Source organism: Mytilus edulis, chromosome 3, assembly GCF_963676685.1.
Source record: "Mytilus edulis chromosome 3, xbMytEdul2.2, whole genome shotgun sequence".
Taxonomy (NCBI): domain Eukaryota; kingdom Metazoa; phylum Mollusca; class Bivalvia; order Mytilida; family Mytilidae; genus Mytilus; species Mytilus edulis.
In genome coordinates, this window is record NC_092346.1 from 63,911,371 (window position 1) to 63,928,753 (window position 17,383).

A 17,383-nucleotide genomic window follows, 5' to 3' on the forward strand; every position below is an offset into this window, starting at 1 on the left:
TCAGGGTTACATGTATATGCAAGGAATAAACACACAAATGACATCACTACAAATGTAGTAAAAAAAAATTTTTTTTTGTAGAAAAGAACAGATTCACAGACCGTCATAGTCTTCTTGCAAAACAATTTTCTTTTGGTGTCTAAAATATAAATTATAAAAAAATTATACCACAGGTGTTAAAATTAACCTAGTCCTGATTTGACTTGGTGACAAAGTGAATATCTTGCATACTGACTTGATCAGGTGTCATTTAAACAAGATGCCAAAATCAATTCATTTCTTAATTTTGCCTATAAATATTCGTATACGCCTAACTCAGTAATTCGGTTTTTACACATAATTCAGCTAAATATTCTGTTTTCTGCTAAATATCAAAAGTGTTAATACCATGATGCGTTTATTGTGAGTCTGTCTGAGCACAGGCACTTGTTTCTATCAATAGGAAGGTTGACTATCCATATAAATACCTTCCTATGGATAGAAATTCAGATACAGATGCAGAAACAAGTGGGTCTCATTGGGGTCTAAGCGTGACGCGGGATTGCCGATTATTGGTAAGCGTGACACGGGAAAGTCAAATTATTGTGTCATGAAAACGGGAAATGAGGTCTACGCACCAGAGAGGAAAACCATACATTGGGACAATTCGTGCCAACAGGCCTTAAGATTGAGGATACACCTTATCGCTATTTGTCCGCCATTACTGAAAATCACACAGGTTAATTTTGACGTCATAAAACAAAATATCTGACGCCACAATGGAAAAGTGATTGTTGTATGCGTCAAAAGTTCAAGCGGACGGGTCAGCCGGGATTAGTGATAAGGTGTATTGAGGGGACCCGGGAAATGACAAAAAAAATCAGAATTGCTTACGTACATAGTGTAAGGGGGATACGGGAATCTGACAAAACGGTAAGCGGGATCCGGGATCAGAATCCCCCAATGAGACCCCCAAACAAGTGCCTGTGTGGCTGAGGCTGAGTTCATCTCTATTTTCAAGGGCAAACCTGAGGGTTTGTGTCAGTGTATTTATAGTTTTCTGACAAGTCAATTTTTTTCTATCATTGTAATATCATGTACATATGCCCTAAAGCTAATGACAAAGCGTACGATCTTCATTTGTCTTTTCCCTATGCAGTTTCGCCATTTTCAAACAATTTGGTAGACAGGAAGTGACGTTTGTCCACTGGTTTCTAATATTCAGTTTTCGCTTTTCCGCTGCCCACTGCTCCTAACGAAAGGACCAGAAGAGGAAAAATGGAAGAAATCGGTCTTGCAGTCCCAGAAAAAGTAGTTGATTTTGCATTGTTATCATTTCAATTTGATGACTTAACACATTTATGTGCAATTATGTGATAATGATTTTCCAAAATTAGCTAAATCTATGAGAAACAAATGGAACTGCCATGTCTAATTTTCATTTATAATGCAATCAAATTATGCATTGTCATCTGGCCGGTTTCATATATTTGTTCCGGTCCCAAGTCAATTCGGCCCCTAAAATGTAACATACTTCTAGGGGGAAAAAGTGATACGATGTATAATATAATTGACTTGTAGTTAACAAAAGTTTATGAATTTCTCATTTGTACTTAGGTTTATCATAACAAACAGACAAAAATCACAGCCAGATGATGATACATCTTTAGATTTACTAAATGAATCCATAAGTAGAATAAATGTAAACTCAAAGTCAGCCATAATTATTGGTGGGGACTTTAATTTAGGAAACATCAATTGGGAAACAACAAGTGTCATCCCTGGAAAACCAAACCAAAAACAACATCAACAATTTTTAGATATGATAAATGACCACTCGTTAGCACAAGTTGTAAACATACCAACTCGAAATGATAAAATTTTAGATCTTGTGTTAACAAATTATCCAGCCATCATTGAAAAAACTGAAACCATACCACCACTAGGGGAGGCAGACCATGATATTGTATATTTAGAATGTTTACTATCACTAAAAAGATGCCAAACCAAGCCACGGAAAGTATATAAATATAAAAATGCAAATTGGCAAAAAATAAAAGAGGATATAGACAAAATATATCAAAAGATCATACATAAAAAAGATAGTGAAGATACAAACACACTTTGGTTAATATTCAAAAACTCATTACAAAACACTATCACTGAGAACATACCACAGAAAATGATGAGAAATAGTAAAAATTTACCTTGGATAACAGACAGTATTAGACGGCAAATGAAAAAGTACAAGAAAAAATATCAAAAGTACAAATTGAAAGGCAAAGGGAAACTAGACCAACTTAAAAAATTGAAACATGATATACAAAAACAACAAAGAACATCTTATTGGAATTATATTGAAAATATGATATGTGGGATACCAGTTGATGAAAACCCTACAACTATATCAAAGAGCTTCCCAAAAAATCTGTTCAGTTACATAAAAACACAAAAGTCTGAAAGCTCTAACATACCACCACTCCGAAAAGAGGGCTCACTAACATCTGACTCGAAAGCAAAAGCTAATATTTTAAATGAACAGTTCGAAAAAGCATTTACACCTGTAACAGATGACCCAATACCAGACAAGGGCGTCAGTAAACATCCACAGATGCCTGATATTAAGATACAAAAACAAGGCATAGAAAAACTCCTAAATAATATCAACATCAACAAAGCTGCTGGGCCTGATCATATCCATGGTAAAATTTTAAAAGAGTGTAAATCATCTATCTCTCCCATCTTATCCATCATATTTCAAACATCACTGAACTCTGGAAAGATCCCAGATGACTGGCGTCACGCAAGTGTATGTCCAGCATTTAAAAAAGGCGACAAACACGATCCCATAAACTATCGCCCAATATCATTGACTTGCATCTGCTGCAAACTATTAGAACATGTTGTAGCTAGTAGCATTATGAAACATCTGGAAAAAAATAAAATACTATATGAATTACAACATGGTTTTCGATCCTCCCGCTCCTGTGAAACTCAGCTAATATCATTTATTCAAGATCTTGCAAATTCAAATAATAAAAACATCCAAATAGACATCATAATAATGGATTTTGCAAAAGCATTTGATAAAGTTTCACACCACCACCTCATGTATAAAATTGGTTTCTATGGTATAAATTGTAATGCATATTATTGGATTCAAGATTTCTTAACAAACAGAACACAAACAGTAGTCCTTGAAGGTGAAACATCAAATAAAATTCCTGTAACATCTGGGGTACCTCAAGGCACAGTGCTTTGTCCAATTTTATTTTTAATCTTCATTAATGATTTGGCAGAATATATTGAACACAGTACATTAAGATTGTTTGCAGATGACAGCATTATTTATAGGGAAATTAAAAAAACAGATGACACATTTAAATTACAGTCTGACTTAGAAGCGGCCGGCAGGTGGGAGCAGGACTGGCTCATGCATTTTCACCCTGATAAGTGCAACATTCTCAGTGTAACCCAAAAACGCAAACCTTTAGACTTTACCTATAAATTACACAATCACTCTTTAGAAAAAGTTGACTCTACAAAATATTTAGGCCTAACTCTTCAATCAAATTTAAAATGGGACAAACATATAGATAACATGACATCAAAAGCAAACCAGTCCCTTGGATTTATTCGTAGAAACCTAAAAATAGCATCACCGAAAATTAAAGCTCATGCATATAAAGCTCTTGTCCGACCAAAATTAGAGTACTGCTCAACAATTTGGGACCCACATCAAAAACAACAAACTCTACAAATTGAAAAGGTTCAGAGAAGAGCAGCACGCTTCTCATGCAACCGCTTCCATAACACCAGCTCAGTTACTGAAATGATGACAGACCTAAATTGGTACCCACTCGAAATTAGGCGTTTACGATACAGACTTGTTTTCTTTTACAAAATTATTCATGAAATTGTTGCAGTTCCTACACATAATCTTTTGATCCCACTAGACAATAGAACCAGACATAGCAATCCACACTCATTTAGGCAAATACAAACATCTAAAGACAGTTATAAATATTCATTTTATCCTCGAACAGTTATAAATTGGAATCATCTGCCACAACAAATAGTATCATGCAGTACAGTAGAGGGATTCAAGAGTATGATCTCAGAATCTGCTCTCATCCCCATATTCTATCCCTAACTATTCTGTTATCAAATGTATATAGTTTTATCACAATTTATTTTTTCAAATGTACATACGTTATGTTGATTTTTTGATTTTGTTATTTTTGATTTTTTGTTGCTAAATTAGTGTAAATTATAAATTTTATAGTCGACACCCGGCGAATAATCTTCAATAATTGAAGGATCGCTAGAAACCTAAAGAAGAAGAAGAAGAAGAATGGCTATATTTACACCTCAATAACAGAGTAAATTGGGTCTGTTCGCCGTAAAACACGTTTGTGTCTATTCATGTTCGCCTGATTTCACTTTTGCACCCTACATGTTTGCACCCTTTTTATCGGTTTTGTGATTAATAATTTGGTAAGTGTATTGCTATTAATATTTTTTTTCATTGTTTCACAATAAAGTCATTAGTGAGATTCTGACAACGTTTTTTGGCATTGAATTAATCTTAATCATGCTTTGGTTCGTGTATTAATATAAGGCCAACCTTAAAAATATGTTTGTTTGCAGTTTTCCGACTGTACCTTCAGACTGAAGGGTCGGTAGGTAGGAAAAATATTTTATTTTATCAGCCAAAATACAGTTTAAACAAGCAGTTACACTAAACCAAGTTTCTTGTGAAAAAAAACCCCATTTTAAAACAACAAACACTGGACATGCTGAAAACCAACATCAAATGAACAGGCATTTTCAGATAAAAAACTTTTTAACCAAAACTGAAACTTTAACATAGTGTCATTATCCAATTTATGACATAAAATATGGTATAATTATTAAATACTGGAACACTTATAAACAAGGAATGTCATTATGACTAGAACTGTTTTAAAGAAATATATTCAGACATGTATGCTTCTTGACTAGAATGTTTTCATGAGTAGAGTATTTTCATCAGAAAAATGTATATATTATAGATTTATAAGACAATTATTAAAGAGTGTATTTTTAATTAAAAAAAAATAACCATAGAATCTTCCTCAATTGAAAAAAAGGCAACTTGAAAAAAAAGTATTAAGACATCCGACTGTTTTCATATTTCTAACAATATTTAACAAGTGAAACTGCGAGCTACTGCTCACTGATGATACCCTCGCCGCAAGTGGATAATATTAATAGTGTAAAAATATGCAAGTGTACGGTAAACAGGAAGTTGTCGAGTGATGAATCTGAAAACGCATCACACGGTATAGCTGACTTATATAAATCCTGAAACCAAATTTCAGAAATCCTTGTATTGTAGTTCCTGAGAAAAATGTGACGAAAATTTTCAACTTGGCTATCATGTGTAAAATCATACAAGTGTTCGTTAAACAGGAAGTTGTCAAGTGATGAATCTGAAAACGCATCACACGGTATAGGTGACATAGATAAACCCTGAAACCAAATTTCAGAAATCCTTGTATTGTAGTTCCTGAGAAAAATGTGACGAAAATTTTCAACTTGGCTATCATGTGTAAAATCATACAAGTGTTCGGTAAACAGGAAGTTGTCAAGTGATGAATCTGAAAACGCATCACACGGTATAGCTGACTTAGATAAACCCTGAAACCAAATTTCAGAAATCCTTGTATTGTAGTTCCTGAGAAAAATATGACGAAAGTTTCATGGGACGGACTGACATACAGACAGACAGACAGAGGTAAAACAGTATACCCCCCTTTTTTTAAAGCGGGGGTATAATTATATGTGATAAGGTTATATTTTTGCCAGGCTTTAATGAAAACCAAAGAAATCTAAAGTTTGGGGTGAAATCCATAGCACCCCATTAAAAGTAAATGGTCTGAACTGAAATAGTTTTAATGCATAAACAAGAATGTGTCCTCAGTACACGAATGCCCCACTCGCACTATCATTTTCCATGTTCAGTGGACTGTGAAATGCAGGTAAAAACTCTAATTTGGCATTAAAATTAGAAAGATCATATCATAGGGAACATGTGTACTAAGTTTGAAGTCGATTGGACTTCAACTTCATCAAAAACTACCTTGACCAAAAACTTTAACCTGGAGCGGGACAGATGGACGGACAGACAGACAGACGGACGGACGAACGGACGGACAGACGAACGGACGCACAGACCAGAAAACATAATGCCCCTCTACTATCGTAGGTGGTGCATAAAAAATTGACAGCATAGCTCCTAAGGACATGTTTTAATTGAATTCACACAGTTTGGTATATTTAATATTGTAAGAAAGAGAATAATTGCAATGAGTGGGGCAGCCCCCCTTATCCTAAAGGAGCATACTCATTGCAATTGAAGATAGATTTAATATAGAGAGAGTATATTTATTTTTCAAGCTAACCATTCATTTTCTCTACATCTTTGTGTAGTTAGGGTTGCTTCTTATTGATTTGGCATGATCTATATCCATTTACATTTCAAATGAGCCCTTCCTCCGTACAGGCGTGTTTACAGATATATCCATGAAGATTTAAGTCACGGAGGAGTGGTTTCATCTTTGTCGTCTTCACAACGATTTGTAGAAAATATGCCATACTTCAAGCTGCTGTAGAATTATTTAACCACTGAAATTGGTTCCATAAAGTCAGGCTCCACAGATTCTGAACCCGATTTGTTTGAGACAGATTGGTTATCGTGTCAGTTATGAATATCCGCTGCATCATCGTCAATGATATCATCACACATCATTACATGTGCCTGAATCTGTATAAACAGTTTACTAATAAACTTTTTTGTTTGTTATTTGTCTTAAAATTGACACGAGACGACAGTGTAAAGTACTCCTCCGTGACTTCATGGATACCTGTAAACAATTTCCATGTGCTTTATCATTAAATGGTCACATGAACGCTTGACGGGAAGCTAAGAAAAAACGAACTTGAAATGCGTAATTGACCCAGACTTTAAATCATTTCCGGAAAGGACCCAAAGTACCGGATCGCGTCAATAGAGGTATTAAAAAAAATTTCTTCAAATTTAAAGCAATAAAATTTTCACAGTCGGGAGGATTTTCAAGGGTCGGTCGGTAAACTGCAAACAAACAATATTTTAATTTAAGCCTAAGAATAAAAATCATTGTTCCAACATAAAGTGAGATCAAAGGGGCCAAGCTGTTAAAAACTATCTTTCATGTTTTTCATTTTAATTCTTCAATATTTTACAAGCAAGAAAAGCAACAATCATGATTTTCAAACACAACAATCAGACCATATTTAGCTTTGTATATGAATACCAATTAACAGTAATCATGCATAATTAACATTTAATAAAAATTAATCATTAAATTGAAAAAAAAACATTTCAACTCCCCAATTTTTATTCAAGAAAATATATGTTTTCATAACATGGGGCCGCCACATTAGGACACATTTAAGTGTTGATTGGGGTCATTGGCTTTTAACATTGGCTTTTAAGAATGCTTTAGAGACGATAGAAAAATCATCTGCTCTGAAACCACAAGGCAAAACGTTTTGAAACTTTACCATGTTTATAGGCTTAATAGACCTAGTTCAGACCACTTGTTTTATTTGATTGTTCAAAGCTTAAATATTTGTTTTTAATTTTTTAGGAAGATTCTGCTGTTGAATCTCGACCCGGAACATCTCAAACATTAACACAGCTTGACCCACTGAGTACTGACATAGAAGACTTATATGTCAAATATAAGGTAAATAATACTGCATTAATTTGTTGACTGAATTTAAATATAAAATATATACAATTTGTACAGAGGGCTTTATTCTTCCATTGCTGTTTTTTATTATGGAATTCCCAACTAATACAAGTATGCTGGTTATGGTTTATTTTTTCATCAAAATAATTTTTGCATTAACTTAACTTAGACCACCGTTTGTTTGATAGTAGATTGGAATCCCATTGACAGTTCCAAAGGTAAATCAGTAAATTACTTTGATGAAAACTATCAGAGGTCTTTTTGTCTTTTCTGACAGTATAAATATACATACTGTTGTTATGTGCCTCTTATTATGCTATAAGAAACAAGTGGAGCACATACACAAATGATTTTTGGGTCAAAAGGTCAAAGTCACTTAGTAAAAATGGAATTTTTTGTTCTTGGAAAAATGGTTTCCAGATTGTAATTAGGTTGAGCAAAAGTTGTATCTATTCTGAGGAATAATTGTCCATTTGCATCTCTTTATACTGTTTGATAAATACCTACAGTAATACCACAACTCTAAACCTTTTTTTTCAGAAACTCCAAAGACAACTTGAATTTTTAGAGGTACAAGAAGAATACATAAAAGATGAACAGAAGAATTTAAAGAAAGAATACTTGCATGCTCAGGAAGAAGTGAAAAGAATTCAGAGTGTACCCCTTGTTATAGGACAGTTTCTAGAAGCAGTAGATCAAAATACTGGCATTGTTGGTTCTACTACAGGTTTGTATTGACAACATATATTTTGAAAAATTTGGAAAGATTTGAACTTTTTTTTTAAAGTTTTAATTGTCCTGGCTTAGTTGCCACTTTCACCACTAAATTTACACTCTAAAATATAGTTCTAAATAGATCATGTCTATGTAAATTTGCAAAAAATGAACTGAAAAAAAATATTGAGAGTTGAATTATATTTTACATTTTGTTTTGACAATTTTTTGACAGTTTTTAAGGATTTGTGTACATTGGATTTTTTTTTTACAAATAATGAATAATGTTAACTTAGTCATTATCTGAATCTCTTTTTGAAGGGAATGAATATTATTTGTTTCACTTTAATCTTGTACAGTATGTTTTATTCTACAAGCCAAAACATTTTAGAACATAGTGCAATTCTTTTAAATTCTAAAGAGTGTTTGTTACTTTCTGTTTTTTTTTAACTTTCAATTTACTGCTCTTATGTAATTTTTTTAAATGAACTTGAAATTGTTTTTTCTTAGATATTTTCATTATTCTGTATAATACATTGTTACTGTTTTGCCTTTCAGGTTCAAACTACTATGTGAGAATTCTTTCGACAATAGATAGAGAACTGCTTAAACCTTCAGCCAGTGTTGCCTTACATAAACACAGCAATGCTCTGGTTGATGTCCTTCCTCCTGAAGCAGACAGTAGTATTACTATGTTATCATCAGGTCAGTATCCCTATTTACACTATAATGAAATTGAGAAAGGAAATGGGGAATGTGTCAAAGCGACAACAACCCGACCATAGAGCAGACAACAACCGAAGGCTACCAATGGGTCTTCAACGTAGCGAGAAACTCCTGCACCCGGAGGCGGTTTTCAGCTGGCCCCTTAAAATATATATATACTAGTACAGTGATAATGGACGTTATACTAAACTCCGAATATACACAAGAAATTAAAATAAAAATCTTACAAAACTAACAAAGGTCAGAGGCCTGACTTGGGACAGGCGCAAAATTGCGGTGGGGTCAAACATGTTTATGAGATTTCAACCCTCCCCCTATACCTCTAGCCAATGTAGAAAAGTAAATGCATAACAATAAGCACATTAAAATTCAGTTCAAGAGAAGTCTGAGTCCGATGTCAGAAGATGTAACGAAAGAAAATAAATAAATAGACAATAATACATAAATAACAACAGACTACTAGCAGTTAACTGACATGCCAGCTCCAGACCTCAATTAAACTGATTGAAAGATTATGTCTTCATCATATGAATATCAGGCACAATCCCTCCCGTTAAGGGTGTATTCATGTATTGTTGATCAATATTTATCTAAAATCATAGAAGTTTTTTTTCTCCGCCATCTGTTGCAAAGTTAGATTTCAACACTGCAGTTATAGTTCAAGAACAGATTTTTACACTATAAATCCATGAATATCCAACTCTATTCTTTGTCCCTGTAAGAGAGACGATAAGCTTGACAAAAGAAATAGGTAATGGGAACTTCTCATCTTTTTATCAATGTAAGAAGAAAAAAGCATCAATTGTGAAAATGACAAGTGACAGACAAGAGAGAGTTGCCTAATTAATTTAACTGCATTCATCTGCTCAGAGATTCTAAAAAGATCACCAGTATTTCTCATAATTCTTTCCCAATTATTGCTTGTAATTTGTTGATTATACCCTGCCATTATTTCTGTTTCAATGCATCTAGATATACATGTAGTACTACTGACATCTAGCAAAGAATAATACTTTAGAATTGTCTTAAACTTGCAGTGATGAGTGAGCTTTTGCTTTATGTAAAAGGGCTCACTGTGACTAATATGAAGAATAGCATCTAAAGGTTTTTGCTGTTGGCATTTCAAGTGTATGCATTCACAGCATTTGTATAGTGAATGAGTTTTCTAGATTTTTCTTTTCTATAGATTTATTTCATTGTAGAAAGTTTCTTTTTTCAGATGAGAAACCTGATGTTTTGTACTCAGATATTGGAGGAATGGACATCCAAAAGCAAGAAGTCCGAGAGGCTGTTGAGCTGCCACTGACACATTTTGACTTGTATAAACAGATTGGTATTGACCCACCCAGAGGAGTGTTAATGTATGGTCCTCCGGGTTGTGGTAAAACCATGTTAGCAAAGGCAGTTGCCCATCATACAACAGGTACTGTATACTGTGTAACATCTTCGCTAGCCTAGTAGGGCCATAACTAGGGTTCGAATTCAGGGGAGGCAGGGTTTTGGGGTCGCCAATTGAGGCCCCTTAGAGAGAGCGGGTTGGGGCGCATCACCCCACCGATTTTTTTTCTCGCAGTAAAATGGCTAAAAATTACCCTTTTTTCCTTTGATTTACTAACTTTAAGAAACATCAGTATTGCTTGAACCTGAAAGTAATTTTTATGCAAAAACAAACTGAGATTGCTGTTCGGAGTAAGACAAGGCTCCGTCTTAAAGGCCGTTCTTTGACCTATAATTATTAACATTAAATACATTGTGACCGCGGATTTTGTTCTCAATATGGCTAAAAATCACCCGTTTTCCTTTGATTTCCTAACTTTAAGAAACATCAGTATTCCTGGATCCTTGAAGCAATTTTTTATACAAACAATTATTATCTGTATCTAAAGATATTTTTGTTAGAAATCAAACTGGTAAGTTAAAAAACATAAAGCAAGATCATAGAAAGCAAGATATTTTTTTTGTCGAGGACCTTGAATTTTAATATTGTTGAAAGCACAGACAACAGGGACTTTATAAACTAGTATATACTTAGTTTAGTAACTAGTCTACTAAGGCATTGACCATAATGTTCTCGTACGATCGGCTGGAAGACGTTAAAAAAAAGAACACAACAGCTGATTCAGCCAGTAACGAATTTCCAATATCATAAAAGATTCACAATACAAAGGGAACTTCCTCTGCTTAATGGAGCCCCTAAATAAATGTGAATAGTTAAGTTTTATTCAAAATTGTCGTAAGCAAAGTTTCATATGTGTTCTCGTACGAATACTGAATAACAGACGGACGGCCACACGAAAAATAAAATACTGAAACGGTTCACTTTCGGTAAAAAATCCGGAAAATGACAGATATATCACGTATCATGATAACACTGTTAAAACTGTAAACTTGTGTTGTTTATAATATAAATTCAAGTTCTTCGTGTACATATTGTCAATATTTCATTTTACTACTTCAAAAAACAAATTTTGGTGTCGAAAATTCAGGGGAGGCAGTTGCCTCGCCTGCCTCATAGGCAGTTACGGCCCTACCTAGGGTACCAATCCAGTTCCCTTCAGGTGGAGAGGAGGGAAGTAAATTGTAACCCTTGTCTAGTGAAGATGACTGGTTAGAACAATGATTTCAAACCCCTATTACCAATATTTTATTCTTGAGAAATTTCAAGAAAAAATTGTTAGTTCCCAGTGCTCTACATTTAATCTTTGAGCAAATTTGTTTACATTTCTCCTTTAGTTTTGTATTATAAAATTTTAAATGTTTAAGCTGGAGTATTTTTACACTACATGCATATCTAGTTAAACAGTTCTTCAACATTGGTCTCAGCCTGATCTAAATTTTATACAAGGCAGGCTCATCTTTGGAAAAAATTATAATGTATTAATACGCATTGTTAAGATGATTGTTCTGTGTTTTAATTTTAAACTTGAAAATCTATACTAGCGATATTGTATCAACTTTTGTGCTTATCTTGATATAAGTACTCAACTGGAAATTGTATTTGCTGGAAGAAATTTTATTTCTGATTTGTAAATATTCTTTTGAAATTACAAATAATTATTTAGTGAGAGCAAATATTATACAAATCATTCCTCAGACATAAGAGCCATCATGATTTATATTGCATATACCTGTAAAAGTCCTGGTATATTATGCTGCAAAAAAATATCATAAGTTTACTTTCTAGTTCAGGAATTCATATTAAGTTTATTTATTATTTTGACAGCATCATTTATTCGTGTTGTTGGATCAGAGTTTGTACAGAAATACTTAGGAGAGGGACCAAGAATGGTGAGAGATGTTTTTAGGTTAGCCAAAGAAAATGCTCCTGCCATTATATTTATAGATGAAATTGATGCTATAGCTACCAAAAGATTTGATGCTCAAACAGGAGGTAAATGATTTGAAAAGTATTTAGCAACAATAAAAAGATGGGTAAATGAACAAAAAGTTATATTGGGGAAATGTATATGAGACATCAAAATGTGTTACAGTAGGATAAAAAGAAACATCAAAGAAATACTTGAAATTTTGAATTAAATAGATATAGGAAGATGTGGTGTGAGTGCCAATGAGACAACTCTCCATTCAAATAGTAATATAAAAACAGTAAACCATTATAGGTTAATGTACGGCCTTCAACACAGAGCCTATTATTGCAAGTAGTGAACAACCTTGGCTAAATGGGAGATTATGTAATGATTCCTGTACATATAGTTCTAATGATTTGTTTTCAGCTGACAGAGAAGTTCAGAGAATTCTGTTGGAATTACTTAATCAGATGGATGGCTTTGATCAGACTGTTAATGTTAAGGTAAATTTTTAACAGAATCTGGTCCTGTAAATAAGAGAATTTACTCATATAGATTTAACTGTAGTTCTTAATGTATTGATACTTAAGGGGGCCTTGGTAACACCAACATTTCCCTCTCGTTTAATTTTTCTTATATTTACATCATTGAAAAGGTAGGGGTCCATGCATCATCTGCCAAAGTCTTAAGGAAATTCAACGTTTCATTTTATGTTTAGGGTATATTGAATATGACGAGTTTTGGGGTACCCTAAAAAACCGTCGAAGTCACTAGTAGGTTGACATTAATTTTCAGATCATATCTTCTAGTAGGTAGTAATCATTGAGTGTTTTTGGATGTTCAGATTACATCTTCTAGTAGGTAGTAATCATTGAGTGTTTTTGGATGTTCAGATTACATCTTCTAGTAGGTAGTAATCATTGAGTGTTTTTGGATGTTCAGATTACATCTTCTAGTAGGTAGTAATCATTGAGTGTTTTTGCACATGTTATCATTAAAAATACCCATTACTGTTAAATTGCATAGAAGAAACAAATTTTAAAGTAAATCTGAAATAGCATAGTAAAAACAAATAACCTGAATGTTAAAAAACACGGTTTTTGATAATTGATACAGCGAATAGTCTGGCCATTTCAGATAACACATTTTTTTTCAAGTTTAGTCAGAAAAAAATGTTGTTGATTAATACCTGCAAAAAATTGTTCAAACATTTTTTAGTTATTAATCTTTAAAATCATAAAAATTTTATTGAGTTTGACCGTTTTAAATTTGTGTGTGAAATTTTCACAAAAATTTCAAGGCACACGAAAAAAGTAGAAATTTGGGACAAAATCCATTTTACCCTTACAAAACCTCCTACAGACTGTCTTTGCATTCTTTTTAAGTGAAGTAGTCAAAGGAGTATTGAACCAATAATAATTATAATAAATTTTATAAGGAAAAACAGTAATATTCAGTATGGGACGAGATGACATGATATTTCAATATATCATAGCAGACGCTATCAGAATTCATTGTTTTGACAGTCTGTCACTAAATAAGTACTATCTTTGTGGATAATGTAGATTATCTGTTAGCATAAGCTTGTAATAGGATTGATGTTCAGATCATATCTTCTAGAATAGTGGCTTTTAAATTGAAAAAAAAAACAAAAACAGTAAGTACAAATTTTGCATCAATGACTTATCACTAAAACCATATTACTCATTATTAAATCAATTTGTTCAAATCGAATTTCCCAAAGCTTCCAAGATCTTTTTCTAAATGATGCCACAATGTTCTATAGTCAGTATAGTTGCTCCAGAAGTCATCAGACTCAGTTCATTTGTGTTTTGTTAAGCATGTCATGTATGAATGGTAATTTTCTACCTTTTCATCCACATCATTACAAAAAGATATTCTTTAGTTTAATGTTTTGATGGTGTCAAACATTTACAGCTTACTGGATCTGTTTGCATTATTTTCACAGCCAAATGTAAACAACATAAATGCTTGATCACTGTTTAGTTTACTGCTATGTTAAAACGCACTAATAATTTTCAATACATGTGTAAGAGTTGTCTCCCATATACCAGGTCTACCCCAGTCTTCACGATGAACTGTTAAATCTAGAGTCCCGGAGCTCAATTTTTAAAAAAATTTTAGTTAGATTCTATTGGGCTGTAGATATGATTTTGACAGGCCCAAGAGAAATTTTACAAGCCTGGGCTGCTATTCATCGTGAAGACGTGAACAAAATTAATTGATGATTGAAGTCTGATAATAGTTAGCTACATGCCCTCTTTTATTTAATTCATCCTTCATGATCAATTAAGTAAATGAGAATTAATAAAAAATTGTAAGAACCAGAAATAAAGCAAACTGTTGTTCAGAAGTTGATATTGAGATTCATTTCTCATCATTGAAGTACTGAAACAGCCAATGAAATTTTACAAATTCATATCATATTGTAAGATAGTCATACTAAATAAAAGATAACAAAAAACTTCTTTTATTTAAGGTTATCATGGCAACAAATAGACATGATACATTAGATCCAGCCTTGTTAAGACCAGGAAGATTAGACAGAAAAATAGAGTTCCCAATGCCAGATCGTCGACAAAAACGTCTTATATTCTCTACAATTACCTCTAAAATGAATTTAAGTGAAGAGGTAGATCTAGAGGATTATGTGGCCAGACCAGATAAAATCAGTGGTGCTGATATAAATGCTATATGTCAAGAGGTAGGCAGCTTACAATATTTACAATTTAATTTCACTTTTAGTCTTTATCTAAAAAAATTCATTTATCAATTCTCTAAAGGTAGAAAATGTTCTAATCAAAATTTATTTTTGAAATTTCTCCTTGAGATGTCTATTTAAGAAGTAAGCTCTAAAGGTGAATGACAAATAATCATGGTAATGAGAACAATATCATTTAATTTTCAAGTGTTGGTAAAATGTAAATAAAGGGTATTTTATTGAACAAATACTTGTTACAATTGTAGGTGTCTAACACTTAATCTATTTTATGAAAAACTATTACATTAGATTATGTACTGGTGCTCTGAAATAAATCGTTATCAATATTTAAAAACTTGAAAATGACACTTAAAAAACATAGTTTGTTTAAAGCACTTGTCTGTGACTATAGATATATGTTCATTTTTATAGAATCTTTTATTTCATATGATATTAGTTTTATTTGTTTTGGAAGAATCCTACGTAGTTTCCCATATTCCTAAGAGCTATTCCAGAAAAAAATGTATGGGGGTGTTGGAAGGCAGTTTTTGTCAGCACCCGCCACCCAGACAATTGTATATGAGAATTATAGTGTATTATAGTGTGAAAAGTTGCTCTGATACCCATCACCCATATATTATTAATATAATGTGCCTTCCAACCCCCCCATACATTTTTTTCTGGAATAGCCCTAATTAAAACCATTTAAATAAATTCTTGAAGTTTTTATTTATATGCTCTTTTATTTTTAATTTCCCAGGCTGGCATGCAGGCTGTTAGAGAAAACAGATATATTGTATTGGCTAAAGACTTTGAGAAGGGTTACAAGAATAACATCAAGAAAGATGAAACAGAACATGAATTCTACAAATAATTCTTAAAAAGAACAATCATTATTATTATTAAATGTCAGTAATAGATTTTCATTAAAACATCATTTGTCATTTCTTATTTCTTTTAATGACAACCTTTAAGTTCTGAAGACGATTTGGTTTTACATTCTTCAACATCTGGAGTGGTCATAGGGTGGACAAAAATTCTGCTCTGTCAGTCTGTGAAGTATTCTGATGTGTGTTTTTATACGCCCGTCGTCTTTTAGACGGGACGTGTTATGGTATACCGTTGTCCGTCCGTCCGTCTGTCCGTCCGTCGTCCACACTTCGGACAATAACTCAAAAACACTTTCACCAATTTCCATGAAACTTAAGTGAATTGTTTATATCTATTGACGTAAGCTCCCTTTCGTTTTTTTTTAATTTCAGATTTTAAGTTTTGGATTTATGGGGCTTTATTCATAAAAAAGGGGGGGATTTTCAACACTTCGGACAATAACTCAAAAGGCTTTCACCAATGTCCATGAAACTTTGGTGAATTGTTTATATCTATTGATGTAAGCTCCCTTTTAATTTTTATAAATTTCAGATTTAAAGTTTTGGATTTATGGGGCTTTATTCATAAAAAAAAGGGGGATTTTCAACACTTCGGACAATAACTCAAAAAGGCTTTCACCAATGTCCATGAAACTTTGGTGAATTGTTTATATCTATTGATGTAAGCTCCCTTTCAATTTTTATAAATTTCAGATTTTAAGTTTTGGATTTATGGGGCTTTATTCATAAAAAAAAGGGGGGTTTTCAACACTTCGGACAATAACTCAAAAAGGCTTTCACCAATATCCATGAAACTTTGGTGAATTGTTTATATCTATTGATGTAAGCTCCCTTTTAATTTTTATAAATTTCAGATAAACATTTCCGTGTTATGAATTTTTATGCTTAAAAAAGTGGGGATTTTCCAATTTTGGGACAATAACTAACACTTTCACAAAATTTTATGCAACTTTGATAAATTGTTTATATCTATTGACATAAGCTCCCTTTCCATTTTTATAAATTTTAGATTTTACGTTTTCTTAAGTAATGAATTTTTATACTTAAAAAAGGGGGATTTTATGAAACTTTGGTGAATTTATTAATGTAACATCCCTTTTGATTAGTATATATATTTCTAGTTGATCATATAAATTCATTTAAAGCATAAAAGACAAGTTAAAAGAGCAACGGGCGTATGCACAGCCCTTTATTGTTTCTTATTATAAATTCTCAGCTTAAATTTTAGTAAAAACTTATTTTTTCTGTTATCTACAGAAATGAGAA

General features: G+C 32.8%; 2 protein-coding genes across 5 annotated transcripts in view; one reads left to right on the plus strand and one right to left on the minus strand.

Annotated features, from left to right (window-relative positions):
• Window positions 1-1,223, minus strand: part of LOC139514434 (clathrin heavy chain linker domain-containing protein 1-like) — a 26,257-nt gene extending 25,034 nt beyond the window's left edge. For all 4 annotated transcript variants that reach the window (XM_071303714.1, XM_071303712.1, XM_071303713.1 and 1 more), the window contains exon 1: window positions 1,111-1,223. In XM_071303714.1, coding sequence (XP_071159815.1) covers window positions 1,111-1,147 — 37 coding nt within the window. In that variant the 5' untranslated portion in view covers window positions 1,148-1,223. The remainder of the gene's footprint in view (window positions 1-1,110) is intronic.
• On the plus strand, window positions 1,176-16,171 carry LOC139514437 (26S proteasome regulatory subunit 6B). The gene is made up of 9 exons (XM_071303717.1): window positions 1,176-1,290; window positions 7,653-7,751; window positions 8,298-8,484; window positions 9,030-9,176; window positions 10,417-10,620; window positions 12,421-12,588; window positions 12,932-13,008; window positions 15,006-15,230; window positions 15,988-16,171. The coding sequence occupies exons 1-9, from the start codon at window positions 1,258-1,260 to the stop codon at window positions 16,099-16,101; spliced, it is 1,254 nt and encodes a 417-aa protein (XP_071159818.1). The 5' UTR covers window positions 1,176-1,257; the 3' UTR covers window positions 16,102-16,171.
• Window positions 16,172-17,383: the final 1,212 nt, after the last annotated feature.

Excerpts from the sequence above, each read along its gene's own strand:
- LOC139514437 (XM_071303717.1), top strand. The coding sequence starts at position 1,258 with ATGGAAGAAATCGGTCTTGCAGTCCCAGAAAAA. Across the intron at positions 10,621-12,420 it reads AGTTGCCCATCATACAACAG|CATCATTTATTCGTGTTGTT; the intron begins GTACTGTATACT and ends TTATTTTGACAG. Across the intron at positions 15,231-15,987 it reads TAAATGCTATATGTCAAGAG|GCTGGCATGCAGGCTGTTAG; the intron begins GTAGGCAGCTTA and ends TTAATTTCCCAG.